Source organism: Carya illinoinensis, chromosome 3, assembly GCF_018687715.1.
Source record: "Carya illinoinensis cultivar Pawnee chromosome 3, C.illinoinensisPawnee_v1, whole genome shotgun sequence".
Lineage (NCBI taxonomy): Eukaryota > Viridiplantae > Streptophyta > Magnoliopsida > Fagales > Juglandaceae > Carya > Carya illinoinensis.
The window spans coordinates 52846689-52861804 of NC_056754.1; the positions used below are offsets into that span (position 1 = coordinate 52846689).

The 15116-nt window shown below is 35.5% G+C and overlaps 1 protein-coding gene across 1 annotated transcript; it reads left to right on the top strand.

The window, feature by feature from the left end:
• Positions 1-12849: 12849 nt before the first annotated feature.
• On the top strand, positions 12850-14771 carry LOC122305294 (cytochrome P450 94A2-like). The gene has a single exon (XM_043117702.1). It carries the CDS (start codon positions 13088-13090, stop codon positions 14627-14629), a length of 1542 nt encoding a protein of 513 aa, XP_042973636.1. The 5' UTR covers positions 12850-13087; the 3' UTR covers positions 14630-14771.
• Positions 14772-15116: the final 345 nt, after the last annotated feature.

The following is a 15116-nucleotide window of genomic DNA, read 5'->3' on the forward strand; positions in this document are numbered from 1 at the left end:
AAACTCATGCTTAAACCAAAATTTTGCAACAAACATCTTCCAATCCTAAGTTCAAAACCATACTTAAAACATCCATTTAGAAAAAGCTAATAATTAACACCAAACTTTTTTGTAAAAAGATCCAAGCACTTGAATCACAAGTTTTGACCTTAAATCAAAACATCTCCAAAAATTTCAAAAATCAAATCTTACTTCTAACATATTCATAATATCATCCTAACATCAACCATGCTTTAAATCATCAAACTAAAGTCACCAAAATCACAAAATAACATTTGGAGTTTTTGGTTTTACATTTAGTCCAAAAACAGAAACTTTTTCCTCAACTAGTTTTGATAAATCTCTTGATCTATGACTTATAAATATATGATCTTCAAACCAAACCATCACATGGTTTAAAAAGATGTCCTAAAATATATATATAAGCTTCTAATTCAAGATCACATGGTTAGAAATTAATCAAAACATAAATTTAGCCAAGAATATCCACACTTTGGCTTATCTGAATATCTCTTTGCATAAAATTTCATATCTTTGAAACTAACATCAAATATCTTCAAAATAATAATATAACATGTATATAAGATGTTTAGGATCCTCCAATAAAATTATCAAAGTCATTGGAATAGGTTTAGACCACCAAAGAGTTAAACTTTCTCAAAACAGAAACTGTTTTTCCTCTTCCAGTTTCTAAGTTTCTAAATCTAAAAAAGTCTTTCATCAAAACCTTTAATCATGCAAAAATCCTCAACCAATAATCATATACACATGTTAACAATACTCCATAAAAATTTCGGACTAATATCTATCCATTATCTTGGTCAAAAACTCCAAACTATAACATATTCTCCAGTTTATCTCCCAGAATGACCTTTCTATAGTTTATATAATATTTGAATGACCAAATGATCTTCAAATGGGACAAATAAGATATCCACGTAAACTAGACTAAAAAAGGAACAACTTATATGAAGGAGACTTTATGATAAAATACTTACAAAAGTTTCGAAATGGGTGTGCAAAAGACTTCCTAAAAGCTGTCCAAGAGAGAGTGTTTGATATTTTTTCAATGGAAAGTGTAAATGAAGATAATTTTGTGGGGAGAGGTGGCTGGAGATACTTATGGATGAGATATGGAAGAGATGAGGCTGGAGTTGAGAGTTGAGTGTAGTTTTCTCCTACCCAAAATATCTATAAAAGATTATCTTATAATATTCTATTCAATAGTATCTACAAAAAATCAACTTAAGATATTTTTATCTAATAATATTTATAAAAATCAACTCAAAATATTTTTACCCAATAATATTTATGAAAATTACCTCAAGATATTTCTTTTTATTCAATAATATCTACAGTTTTGAACAGACGTTTTGTCCGAAAATATGAAAAAATGTTATTGCGCCATAAGACTTTAAATAACCATCCGAGTCTAATGGCACAAACCATAATACATTTTGACACTTCTAACTATCTCCAATAATTAAAAACACACTTATGATACAATAGTAAATAATAATACTAACTATGTAGTTAGACAAAAACGTATACGATTAATGGATTCGTGAAAACTTATGGGGTTTTCACGAGGTTCCTAAAGTTAATAAAAATTTTACAATTGAATTTCTAGCGGACTGTTACAATTGTAACTCAAAGCTTCCCAAATACCTATTTGATGAATCTAATGTAAGTTCATTTTAAGTAAATTTATCAAAATTTGAAGATACATTGGCTTTTGATGAAGCCAATGCTAGTGCTCGCAATGGACTCATCAAATTCATCTTTAAAATTTGATGAAAAGTACAAATTTTTCATAAATTCAAAACCTTCATATCTATAATTCCATATTGGATTAGCCATTAGATTCATCAAAATAATAATATAATATTATTTTTTTAATAATAATATTTTTAATTTTTTTCTTCATATTTTGTAATTATACTAACCATATGGACATTAATAGTTTAATTTAGTACTTAAATAATTAATTTTCAACTAATTTAGAATAGAATAAAATAAAACTATTGGTTATTAAAATTAGAATAAAATATCAGTTTGAATGTGGAATAGTAGACCTTTAAATTTGAAAGAAGAACAACAAATACTGTAACTCAAAGCGTCCTAAATACCCCTTTGATGAATCCAATACAAGTTCATTTTAAATAAATTCATCAAAATTTAAAAATGCATTGGTTTTTCATGAAACTAATGCTAATGCTCTTATAATTAGAAAAAGTAAGAGATGTCGCTGGGACAGCTTAAGCTACCGCTCCTCCTCCATTTTTTTATTATTATTTATTTAAAGTAATTAAGAAAATATTATTTAATAATATTATAAATTTTTCTTCAAAAAATATTTAAAAGTGTTAAAAAAATGTAAAAAAAAATAATTAAAATACCTAGCAAGAGCTTCCAATGAGAGCCTCTAACGATTGACGTAGACCATCCCTTTATAATTTAGAAGATATTTTAAGTTGTATTCCGTATATTGTAACAAGTGAGACGATGAAATTAAATTTTCGTTATGAGCAATAAAATATTTCTTTTTTTCTAAAAAAAAGCTATTATTTTTTATATTATTAAAATGTTATTTCTTCATTAATTTTTTAAAAAATGGACATTATATAAACAACTTGTTGAATATAATTTGAGTAAATTGCTGAATATAATAATTATAATTAAAAAAATGAATGCAATTCTAGGACTATTCATCTAGATTGAATTTTTTTCTTGGCCTGATCTAAAACTTGAATAACTGGATTCCAGCCTATATCAAATTAGAAACCGATGACCTCATAAAAAATATTTGAATGTATACAATCCAGGTATCGAATTTAAATCTCGAAACCTAGGTTTAAATCTGGTATTCGGTTTTATTAAAAAAATAAAAAAAAGCTCAAAAGACAAAAACCCAATTAGGGGTGAAAACAAACCCTATCAATGTGGAAACCGCATCGACGTGTTTTTCAAAGGTAGATAACAACCGAAACCGTTGATGAAGGGGGGTGAAATCGATTACTATTGGTTCATTGATGTTCTCATCGATTTAAGTGAGGGGAAGGGGGGCTCAGGGGGTTAGGGCTTCAACACTAACTCAAAATGATAGAATCATTTCACATATATATATATATATATATTTTTTCAAAACTCTGGATATAAAACAATGCCGTTTAAATCATTTAAGTGAAATAGCATCGTTTTTTTATCAGAAATATATAAATATATATTATATCGACCGGTTCGATGGTTCTAACTATTTTCTATCACTGGCTGACCAGTTCTTCACGATTTTTGACTTTGGTGGCTGGTTTCTTGATGGTCGGTCAAGTCAACTCGTGTTCACCCCTAAATCCGATACACGTGTTTGCCCCAGATTTTAAACCCCCTCCCTAAAAGCCCTCTCTCTCTCTAAGACCCTAGCATATTCCCACTACAGTATTGTGCCTCTGCCGCTTTTCTCTCTCGCTGGATGTTTCTTCTCCAGGTTCTGTATCCCCTTATACTCTTTCACTTTCTTCTTCAATTTTTGTTTCTCTTATTCCATTTTCATTTCACTTTATCCTTCTTGATTTTTGAATTTTGGGATTAAAGCAATAAATGTACTGTTAAGAGAGTTAATCATTTCTCCTTCTTGAAAAAAAATGCAAGGCACCATTACAAACCTCATCTCCAACTAAGCTTCACGAGATTGAAAGAAACAAGCTCCAAAGCCATTAGGACCAGGTGACTTGAAAAGGGCAATGTGTTTCAGTGCATCCTTAGTTTCTGCCCTTCTGAACTCCTTTTGGGGGTATTCATGTCCTCAGTAACTCAAGTCTCCATATCCACTATACATTTTGTAATGTCTTCTTGAGAGGAAGGATCATAATTGAAAATCTCTTCAAAATACTTCTTAAAACCCATTCAATCTTTCCTAGCTCCTTCAATGATCTATTATGAGAGTCTGTTATAAACTTGATAGTGTTCTTTCTCTCTTTGCGTGGACATGCATGAGAATATTTTGTATTTTGTCTCCTAACTGATACTAGTTTCTTTTTACTCTTTTGATCCCTTCTATATTATGAAGACCCTCATCATCTCGTAGAAGGATAAGTCTTTCTAATTTAGCCATAAGAACATTATCATTGTCATTGAACTTCTGAGAACTCGAGCTAGCCAATTCACCACTGAAATTTTTTTGAAGGTATTGGAATCTATCTAAAGGGCTTTGACCATCTACACCATCCAACCACTTAAGAGTTTATAACCCTTCCACATTCTTCAACTATAGCCCACCTGACCTTATATCTGAAAATCCTTTTTCCTCAGCCCAATTCTGATAATCATTTCTTTCACACCATGAATGATAGGTTTGTGGTCCAAACATCTGGTAGTAAGGCACTCAACCCCAACGCTTGATGTTTATAATTCTCAGACCGCTTTGTGTTTGTTACAATTCTCTCTAGTCTTTCTTTTGTAAAGGTCATGTTACCAATGTTGTTGCTCCAGGTGAATTTCTCACCCCTCCAACCAAGATTAAACAGATTGTTGTCTTCTAATGCCTCTCAAACTTCAGCATTTGTGCTTCTGGTCTCTGGCTCCTTTATTGTTTTCCACCTTGTGAGGTAATCTCATTAAAGTCCTTTATCAAACACCATGCATACTGGTCAAGGGCTTTAAGCAAAGATTCCATGATTCATTTCTTCTACTGATATCTAGTTGCCCATAAAAACCACTAAGGAGCCATCTCATAGTAAGATCTTCATCTTCAATCCAACCATTATATGTCGCTGGGAGAAGTTTTCAATTTCAATATTCACTTCCGAACTCCATAGAGTAGGCTAGACCACCACTCCTTCCCATCAATTATACTACAAAATAGCTATCAAAACTAATTCTTCTTTTTTGGAACTCAAACCTTCATCTTTTTAGTTTAGTCTCAATAAAAAAGACTACATTGGGTTTCTTATCCCTTACCAAAAATCAAAGGTCCTGAATTATCCAAGATTTCCCAAGCATATGACAGTTTCAATTTAGGATTTTCATTATGGCTGGTAGGGCCGTCTAGCAGCCACTCCCAATGCTAATCCAGGGTTAGTGAAATCCTTGTCACTCACGATTCTTGTCTTCTTACTTAGTCCCTCTTTAAAGTTTATTGGAAGGACTATACAAACTAAAGTAAGATGAAGTACCTTTTTCTCTTGCTTTCCTATTCCAATTGGTTTTCCTCATCACCACACCCTTTGTCCTAATTGTTTCTTGCTCGTGGGCTGGGACCTTACTCAAATTGGTGAAGCAGTTTGGATTGGGCCTACTGGTAAGACCAATATTAACTATTTGGGAACTCATATCTACCTGGCCCAAAGTCACTCCACCCCCTTAACCACCGGGGCTAATATTCACTCGGGATTATGAATATCCCCCCAGATTCGTCTTCGAGAAATTCTCCTTCACTTCATCTGTGATTGCGTTGTCAGATCTAGATTCTGTCGATTCTTCGTTTGTCTCCTTTCGAGTCTATTCTTTCTCTCTCTCCATTTGATTTTCCATTATTATCGCCTTCTAATTTGCTCTTTCCTAAAATAGTCCCACTCTTGGATTCTCCGACTATTGTTGTGCCTACACTAGTGACGTTGGTGTAGCTCCCCAGTTCTTTCCAGCCATGCTGCTGGTCGGTTTTAGTTAGAATTTCATCATCAGATTCCTTTGATCTTATGAAGTTCTTCTTTCGTGAGGATTCAACCCTTAGCCACAACCCACATTGTTGTTCTGACCCAATGCTCATTTTCTAGTTTCCCGCTTTAGTGCAACCCTATGGTTTGTGCATGATGCATTCGCAATTGAAGTACACTCAGAGAGAAAGTTTTTCGTATTTTAATGGCACCCATATCCTTCCTTGTAGATTCATAGTTCTGCCTCTAGCTAAGGCTTTTGTCAGGACAATTTCGATTGTTATCCTAAGAAACTTTCCCCAACTCACCTTGTCTTCACGCACACCGAATTCCTACACATCTCCTATGGACTTTCCAATAAGGTTCCCACTTTCATTGTTTATACAGGTGAGAAGAAAGTTAATGGTTGAACCCAAAAAGCCTCTGAATTGAAATTAATCATATGTGGTTCATGAGAGAAGCCATCAAAAGCTTTAATGACGATCGACCAAAGAACCATGGTCTACGCCTAACACTCTCCTTTTCTGCTTTGCTCACAAACGTGATGATACATAAATTTTGCTTCATCTCCTTGAATGATGCTAGTTTGCTCAATTTCTGGACTTTGGCCTTAGTAGACTAGAGCACTTCCTGCCTAATTGTTCGATCAACACATATCTTCCCCACCAGAGTCCGTTCTCCCTTTCTCAATACTTCTTCAAATATACCTACGACGAGATTTATCAAATAGTTTTCCTCTTCTGATAATTGAAATTGGTCCTATACTTGCTCTAATTCCTCCATGTTCCATCGCCGCACCACCCTGCTAAAGGTGACTTGTCACTCTTATTCTCAAGAGAGTAAGCCGAGACAATGGCCTCTCCCCTACCTTCTCAGATAGACGAGAGAGATTATACTCATAAGTAATTAGTAGACTCATAATAAGAAATCGTCCTGATTAGCAACAAGAACCTGTACTTTGCTAATCTCCACGGGTTGGAAAATCAAAAATTTGTTAATATTGGATCCTAGAAGTGTCTAATTAAGAATAGCGCGCAATCCCATGTCAGTTAATGTTTATTTTATTTTTCGATTTTATCTCCACAATTAGGGCTGTTCATCCGGGTTCCAACCCGGGAACCCGGGTACACCCGGACCGGAACCCGGATCTCAAATCCGGGCCGGAACCCGGGCCGGATCAAGCCGGGTGAGACCCGGTCCGAAACCCGGATGTATCCGGGTTTTTAAAAACCCGGAATCCGGGTTCCGGGTTAAAACCGGATTTTTTTTTTTTTTTTTGTAAATCCAGTTATAAACTGGGAGCTATAGAAGGCCTTAAAAATGAAAAATTGGGAAGATAAATCCTACTTCCCATCACCTGTAGAACATACAAAACTAAATGTTAAGCTTTACACTTCTTGTACATGCAGACAATTAAAGGGGTAAATTTTAAACCCCCCTTTCCAGAAAAAGAACAAAAAGAATAAAGAAAAAAATGCATCTAAAACTATCAGCTGTTAGCTCAAATCAAGCCAAAAACCTGTGCTTACTCCTTACAAGCATAAACTCCCAAAAAAAGAAAAAAAAAAAGAAAAAAAAAAAGGGACAGCCTATTAGCTCGAATCAATGCCACCACTAGCCCACAAAACCTTCAGCCAAAACATTCATTGTAGAGAGAACTCCTGAGATCTTCCATTGCTCGACCTGCTAATTTCAATGAACAGATTTTCAATTGCAGAAGGGGGGCCAGAAGATTTGGCAATGAATGTCAACCAAATCTAAATTATGAAGAAAATATTATGATATCATTCTGGAAATGATCTCAACAAAAGAAGGCAGGCACTTAATTCCATATACATGCAAAAGCCATGGACTGTGTACGTACAGTAGTAAAGCCAAGAACAAAGAAAAATGCTTGAGAAAATCATCTTAACATGTGACTTTTAAATTAATTCCTATATAGTTTACAACATAAACATGGACACAAGAGCTTAAAACTAGTCTAGAAACATGGAGGAATTTATGCATAAACATAAACTTATGCACGTGCTGGAATAGTTGGGTTCCTGGATATGATTAAGTTAGGTCATTACAACATAAACATGGACACAAGAGCTTAAAACTAGTCTAGAAACATGGAGGAATTAGAAATCTTGCAAGCTGTATTTGTATCAAGACAAATTCACTTACTGTATTTGTATCAAGACAGATCCAAGATACAAGCTGTATTTGCAAGCTGTATTTTTTCAACATGGAGGAAAAGCAGACACGCATCAACATATAATAATTATTAATCATCAATATCTTCAGTATTGAGAATTAATTAATAGATAAACATAACAAAGAAAAGTTTCACTTACTCTAATTTTTCTTCAACATGATTGGGAAGGCTGATTCACAGCAGCCTGCTGTGAAGCTAAAGCTAGATAATCATCTAAAAAAAATATTAAAAAAACAGAGTTAAATATATAATAAATTAAGTTAGATAGATATTAAAAAAATATTTCAAGTTTCAAACTTGCCTTCAAGGTCCATCAACTCTATGTATTCTTCCAACTCCCGGATGTCGACAGGTTTGGTCCTTAACCAATTTTGGGTGCAAATGAGAGCCTCAACAGTCTCTGGAGACAATGAACTCCTAAAAGGATCCAAGATGCGTCCTCCAGTGCTGAATGCGGACTCCGAGGCAACAGTGAAAATGGGGGTGGCTAACACATCACGTGCTACCTCAGCAAGAACAGGATAATGGGCGGCATTAAGTCTCCACCAATCCAAGATATCAAAATTGAGTGATTTTGGTGCACATCCCTCCGACAAATACCTATCTAGTTCTGATCTAAACTCCATGAACCCTTGCTCCTCAAGGTATTTCTCTAACTTGCTATCAAAATTAGTCGAGCTACTAGAAGAAATATAAGTAGTGCTTGGCCTCTCTTGAGCCACATTAGAACTCCCCCCACTAGCCACACGAAATTTGTTATACTGCTCAATTAAGCGGCTTAACAAGAGTTTAACCTTAGACTCTATCTTATCCCCCAACTCATCCCCTTTGCATCGTCGCAACCAAAACCTCATTGACAACATTTTGTATCTTGGATCAAGCACAAATGCAACATATATCATCAAGTTAAACTTATCTGTGCTACCCCAATACTTTTCAAACTTATTTTTCATATTCGTGCCCATGGTCCTAGTGATGCTATCATTACTCATGCACATATCAATTAATCTATCTTCGATTGTGCACAATTCTTGAAAATATACATTAGCTGTCACATACAAAGAACCAGAAATGTTCAATGTAACATCATAAAATATTTTCAATAACTCTACAAAAATCTGTGCTTTTTTCCAATCATCACTAGTGGGGTTCACGAATTCATTATCCACATACATATAATAGCGTTCAAAGGCTAATTTGTGTTTTATAGCGGTGCTCAACATCAAGTATGTGGAGTTCCATCTAGTGGAAACATCCAAGCAAAGCATCCTCCCGCTAATATTTTCCTCTATTGCACAAGCCTTGAACTTGGAAAACCTTGAAGGTGAAGACTTCACATATTTGACGGCTTCTCTAATCGTTGATATTAATTGATTAACCTCTCTCAAACCGTCATTAACAACCAAATTCAATATATGGGCAGCACACCTCATGTGAAGGAACTCACTACCCAATATGGTACAATCACTATCCTTTATCCTCCTCCTCATGTAATCAATAGCAACATCATTAGAGGAGGCGTTATCAACTGTGATGGTTAAAATCTTATTAATCTCCCAATCATGCAACCCCAAGTCTAACATCCTCCCAATAGTTTCGCCCCTATGATTGGGAATTTGGCAAAACTTTATTATTTTCTTATGCAATCTCCAATTGCAATCAATAAAATGTGCAGTAATGCACATGTAGTTCATGTTTTGCACCGATGTCCAGGTATCAGTGGTTAGACAAATCCTTTGACCATCTAATAATTTCTTTAGCTGTATCTTTTCTTCGTTATACAGCTTAATACAATCCCTTTTTAGAGTGAGTCGGGATGGCAATGAAAATCGAGGCTCTAAATCAGCCACATACTCAATAAGCCCCAAGTGCTCCACTAGCCTAAAAGGCAATTCACACCTAATAAAAAACTTAGCGGTTGACACCCTAAGTTTTTCAGCGTCATACTTTACTACACCTTGTGGGCTACATACTCTTGCCTCCGCATCCCTTTTACCACTAGAGGATTTACTTTTTCCAGCTCCTTTAATCCTAAGAGGGGAATTTTCACATACATTATAAATGTGGTGATTCATAGAAGAAGTGCCATTCCTATAGTGGCAACTATACTGCTTACCACAATGATTGCACTTAGCTTTTGGGTTATTGGGGTCAATAGGTAGTACTTTCTCAAAATGTTCCCAAACCACTGACTGGTTACTAGGTGTTTTCTTGGATCTTTTGGGTAAAGGTGGGATGGAATGGGTAGGCTGTTGTGTATATGTGGATGAAGGAGTTGGTAGATTCTCATGCTCCTCCACATCAACTGAAAGAGAAAAGGAGTCACTACCAACCCCTTGAGTTGTACCGACATTACAACTCACAGAATCTTCTTCCATCTGTTATTGAGTAACAAACACAGTAGAATAAAAAATCAAACACAGCAAACAAATAATCGAACATTATATAAACAAATCTAAGGGCCAATCTGTACTGTTCTAAATTTTGTTCTTTCTTTTGTATTACTGGCTGAAACATATCCATTTCAAAACAACAACAAAAAAAGGTTTCTTGTCTTGTGTAATACATATTTCTGCATGTGCAATAAATGTAATACATATTCAAAAAAAGGTTTCTTGTCTTGTGTAATACTCATGAATTATTAAACTCATTTATTTCTTAAGAAATATTTTGCAGGATTTGAAAAGCTTTCAAGCTTAAGGAATCTGGAAATTTTAAACTTTGGTTATAACTTGTTTGATGAAAATAATTTCTTGAGTGACAAAGACATTACATTACATTCAGAACACTCAGTACATGTATAGTGAGTGACAAAGACATTACATTCAGAGGCCAGAGCCCCCAGATGATCCACCCATCTGGTACCAAAGCCATTAAGGATGGCCCAAGAACATGCAATGCTATGCTTAAAATTTTTAATTAAATGCATGGGTTTCTGAAACTAAACTTCCATTGTTGGTACGGGTTCTGAGCATGAGCAGTTCATATATATATGTGATCAGATAAGAGAGTTTGCTCGATTTTTCTTAAATAAATAAATATATAGTTAAATAATGAACCCAGATTAATCGTGATCGATTTCCAACAAACAGAGAAGAAAAAAAAAACAGAGAAGAATCAAGATCAAAAACAGAGAAGAATGTTGTCGGCAGTCTAAGCTAAACAAACCCATTTAAATTTTCAAAATGGGCAACCATAGACGAGAAACTATAGGCACGAAATGACCAAAACAAGATAAAATATAATCAACCAACAAAAGCATCTAGGATGAAGACGGTAGCATTACAGAAGCATCTACTTACATATATCGGCACGAGGATGACGACGAGGCACGATGATGAAGACGACGGCTAGATTTTCTGAGAGAATCAGAGAGGGACGATGGCTAGGGATGATAGCTATGGTTTCGGGGAGACTCAGAGAGGGTTCGGCGCGAGAGAGGTAGGGGACGGATTCCAGAGTCACGGCTAGGGTTTTTTTCAGTTTATATACACCCGGGTATAACCGGGTTCCGTATTATAACCCGGGTATCATACCCGGGTCCGGACCGGGTACAGCGGTTATATAAATCCGGGTTTCGGCCCGGTTCAAATCCGGGCCGAAACCCATAACCGGGAACCCGGTTATCCGGGTTCCGGGCCGGGCCGGATAAAATCCGGCCCTGATGAACAGTCCTATCCACAATCTCATTCATTTAATATAAAAAAAAATACTATTCATAATCTTTTTCATCATCTATTAATCTTTTCAAGTAAAACAATAATTATAAAGATGATGAATGCGTAATATCATTTCTCCAAAATAATTTAACGTTGACGTACGATTATTAGTGTCCACTCTCTTTAATATATATATATATATATATTTCGCTTTTTTAAACTTTCAGAGTGTGATAACAGTAATGATAGATATACTCATCGATTATATTTTGCATATTTTTTTTAAAAAGTAAAATTTATTATTAAAAAATAATTTTTTCATATGTGTATCAAATTTATCAATTTAAAAAAAAAAATGCGTGAGACCTGTCTATCCTAAAATTGTATATATAATTTCTTATTTTATAAGGTCATGGCCCCTTTTATACATATAAATTTATAAAACCAAATTTACATATTAAATCATGTTAATTTATAAATTTATTTTATAAAATTTATTTGTTATCAATAATATATTTCTCTTTTTTACTTTAAATAAAGATAATTTTATAAAACAAAATTATATAATTTTCATAAAAATAAAATTGATTTGTTATCAATATTATGTTTCTCTTTTTACTTTAAATAAAGATAATTTTATAAAACAAAATTATATAATTTTCGTAATAAATAAAAATATCATTCATTTAAACCATAAGGAAAAAACTTATTGTCATATCTAATAAAAATGGTATTCGTTTAAGACGTAAAAATTATAAGAGCCGTGTGTCAGTCATTCTACTTGTTTCATTCATGACTTTGAATGTGACTCAGTACTAAAGGGGCCTGCATCTTTATCTTTGATTTCTTTTCGCCGCCGTCTCTTTTCAATGTTAGTGTGATCGATACCCGTGATTGATTTACATTTGAGATGCAAAAGTATTCGTGTCTCGTCTTTTTTTTTTTTTTTTTTTTTTTTAAAGTAATAGAGTCTTCCAACTGACTTATCTGTCATTTAAAAAATAATATTTTTTTTTATAAATTAATATAATATGCAAAATTACAGACTTAATTCATTTTTATAATAAATAAATTTAACATATTATATGAAATTAAATTTAAATTTATAATTTTTTTAAATAAGGGTAACACTTTCCAAAAATAAAAAGCATTCTTCAATTCAACTTATAAATTTTTATTATGTTGAGGACAATATATATGGTTCTTGACTTTAAAAGAGAAGTCCACTACTCCACTCCATTCTTTTCTATTACAATAAGAAATATTAATAATGGAGCTCCAAAATAGTACATAAGATAGATTTGCATGGTTCAGAATATGTGGTTCACATAACATGAGATTCAATTTCTATAAAAGAGGTCTTAACTTTGATCACCCTTCTCAAATCCTTTAATATTAAAAAAATAAAAAGAAGAAGAAGAAGATAGACTCGCATGCGTAGTTAACAAACAGAATTTAAAAATACCCAACAAACATCAATTATCTTGAAAATGCGACCTTCAACTCTCACCCACAAATAAAATCCAAGACTCCGAAATATCAACAGAAGCAAAGAGCTCGATCTCCAAATATCAGCCATGGTGTTGCTCCAACTTCTAGCCTCAATTTCACTCCTCGTACTTCTTCTGCTTTCCTTCATCTTCCTCACCAAAACATTAAATCCTAAAAGACAATCTCCCTCATCCTCTTCGACCACCAGTCTCCCAAGATCCTACCCTTTAATTGGTTCGATCTTTGACATACTAGCTAACCGCAACCGTACTCTACAATGGATCACTGACTTCCTCCAAAACTCACCGTCGGCAACCTACGTCCTCCACCGCTCCTTCTTTAACACCCACCAGGTCTTCACGGCCAACCCCACCGTTGTCCAACACATCCTCAAGAACAACTTCAACAACTACGGCAAGGGCGACGAGTCACGTCGCTCCCTCCAAGACTTGCTCGGCAACGGAATCTTCAACGTCGACGGCGAGTCCTGGAAGTTCCAGAGACAAGTTGCCATCCAAGAGTTCAACAACAAGTCTCTGCGCAAGTTCATCGAGACTGTTGTGGATTCCGAGCTCTCTGATCGCCTCATTCCCATCCTCTCTTCGGCGGCCAAAACCGGAACTGTCCTAGATTTCCAAAATATTCTTCAGAGGTTCGCCTTCGATAATATATGCAGAATAGCTTTTGGATTCGACCCTGCCTACTTGTTGCCCTCTCTTCCAAAAACCAAGTTCGCTGACGTTTTTGAAGAAGGCCTCATACTCAGCGGCATGAGGGCTAGTGCGTTGATCCCCATGGTCTGGAAAATCAAGAAGCTTTTGAATGTTGGCTCCGAGAAGCGTTTGAAAATCGTAGTCTCAGAAATGCGAGAATTCGCCACAAAAATTATAAGAGAAAAGAAACACAAGCTCAGCGAGAATGCCTCGCTCGATTCTGTTGATCTCTTGTCAAGATTATTGAGCGCAGGCCATTCAGACGAGAAGTTTGTGATGGACATGGTGATAAGCTTCATACTTGCTGGACGGGACACTACCTCGTCTGCTTTGACGTGGTGTTTCTGGCTACTTTCCAAGAACCAGCATGTTGAATCCGAGGTTCTAAAGGAAATCAAAGAAAAATCAGAAGCGCCTGTCTATGATGGAGTGAAAGACATGGAGTACACTCAAGCTTCTTTGTGTGAATGCATGCGGTTGTACCCGCCTGTCCTGGCCGACGGGAAGGAGGTCGTCGGCAAAGACGTGTTGCCGGACGGCACGATGGTGAAGAAGGGAATGATGGTGACGTACCATATTTACGCCATGGGGAGGTCGGAGGTGCTGTGGGGCTCTGACTGGGCGGTGTTTAAGCCGGAGCGGTGGCTTGAGAGGGACGAAATGGATAAGCAGTGGAGGTTTGTGGGAAGGGACCCGTACACGTACCCAGTGTTCCAGGCGGGACCGAGGATTTGTCTGGGGAAGGATATGGCGTTCTTGCAGATGAAGAAGGTGCTGGCAGGGGTTCTAAGGCGGTTTAAGGTGGTGCCGGCGCTGGAAGAAGGTGTGGAGCCGGAATTTCTTTCTTACTTCACTTCCACAATAAAAGGTGGGCTACCGGTGAGGATCGTGGAGAGGGATCAGATGGAGTACTGATGTACAGACAATGATCAGTCAAAGTAGTAGTTGTCGACTTGTGCTACATTTTGCGGGTCAAACTGATCTGTTTGTATTTCATGTCATAATTTTCACACTATATCAATTCTCAAGTTTATATTTAAAAGTGGAATTTTCTTCATGTAGATTTTTCCAAAAACCAAACCCATAAAAATCTACAATAAGTTTTTATCTATCGCAAACAAATACGGCGACGTTTTCTTATTCTAATTTTTATGCAATTTGGGAGCTAGCATGAGTCGTAATCAAGGGCAAAGAGGCCGGCACGATTCAAAGCACAATTATTAATGCGGGTCGCACAATTCTCTGGCATCGTTTGTGACAAATATGGTCCCTATATATATTGGATTACGTCATGACTTTGGCCAAGTTGCAAGAAATTTTTAGCTTTCGTGCTGGTTTTTCCAATTGACTTGTCGTGAAGTACTTTGAATATCTAAGCTAGTATATACATTTTGATCCATTC

Bases quoted from the DNA above. Each gene is read 5' to 3' on its own strand.
- LOC122305294 (XM_043117702.1), top strand. From the start codon at position 13,088: ATGGTGTTGCTCCAACTTCTAGCCTCAATTTCACTCCTCGTACTTCTT.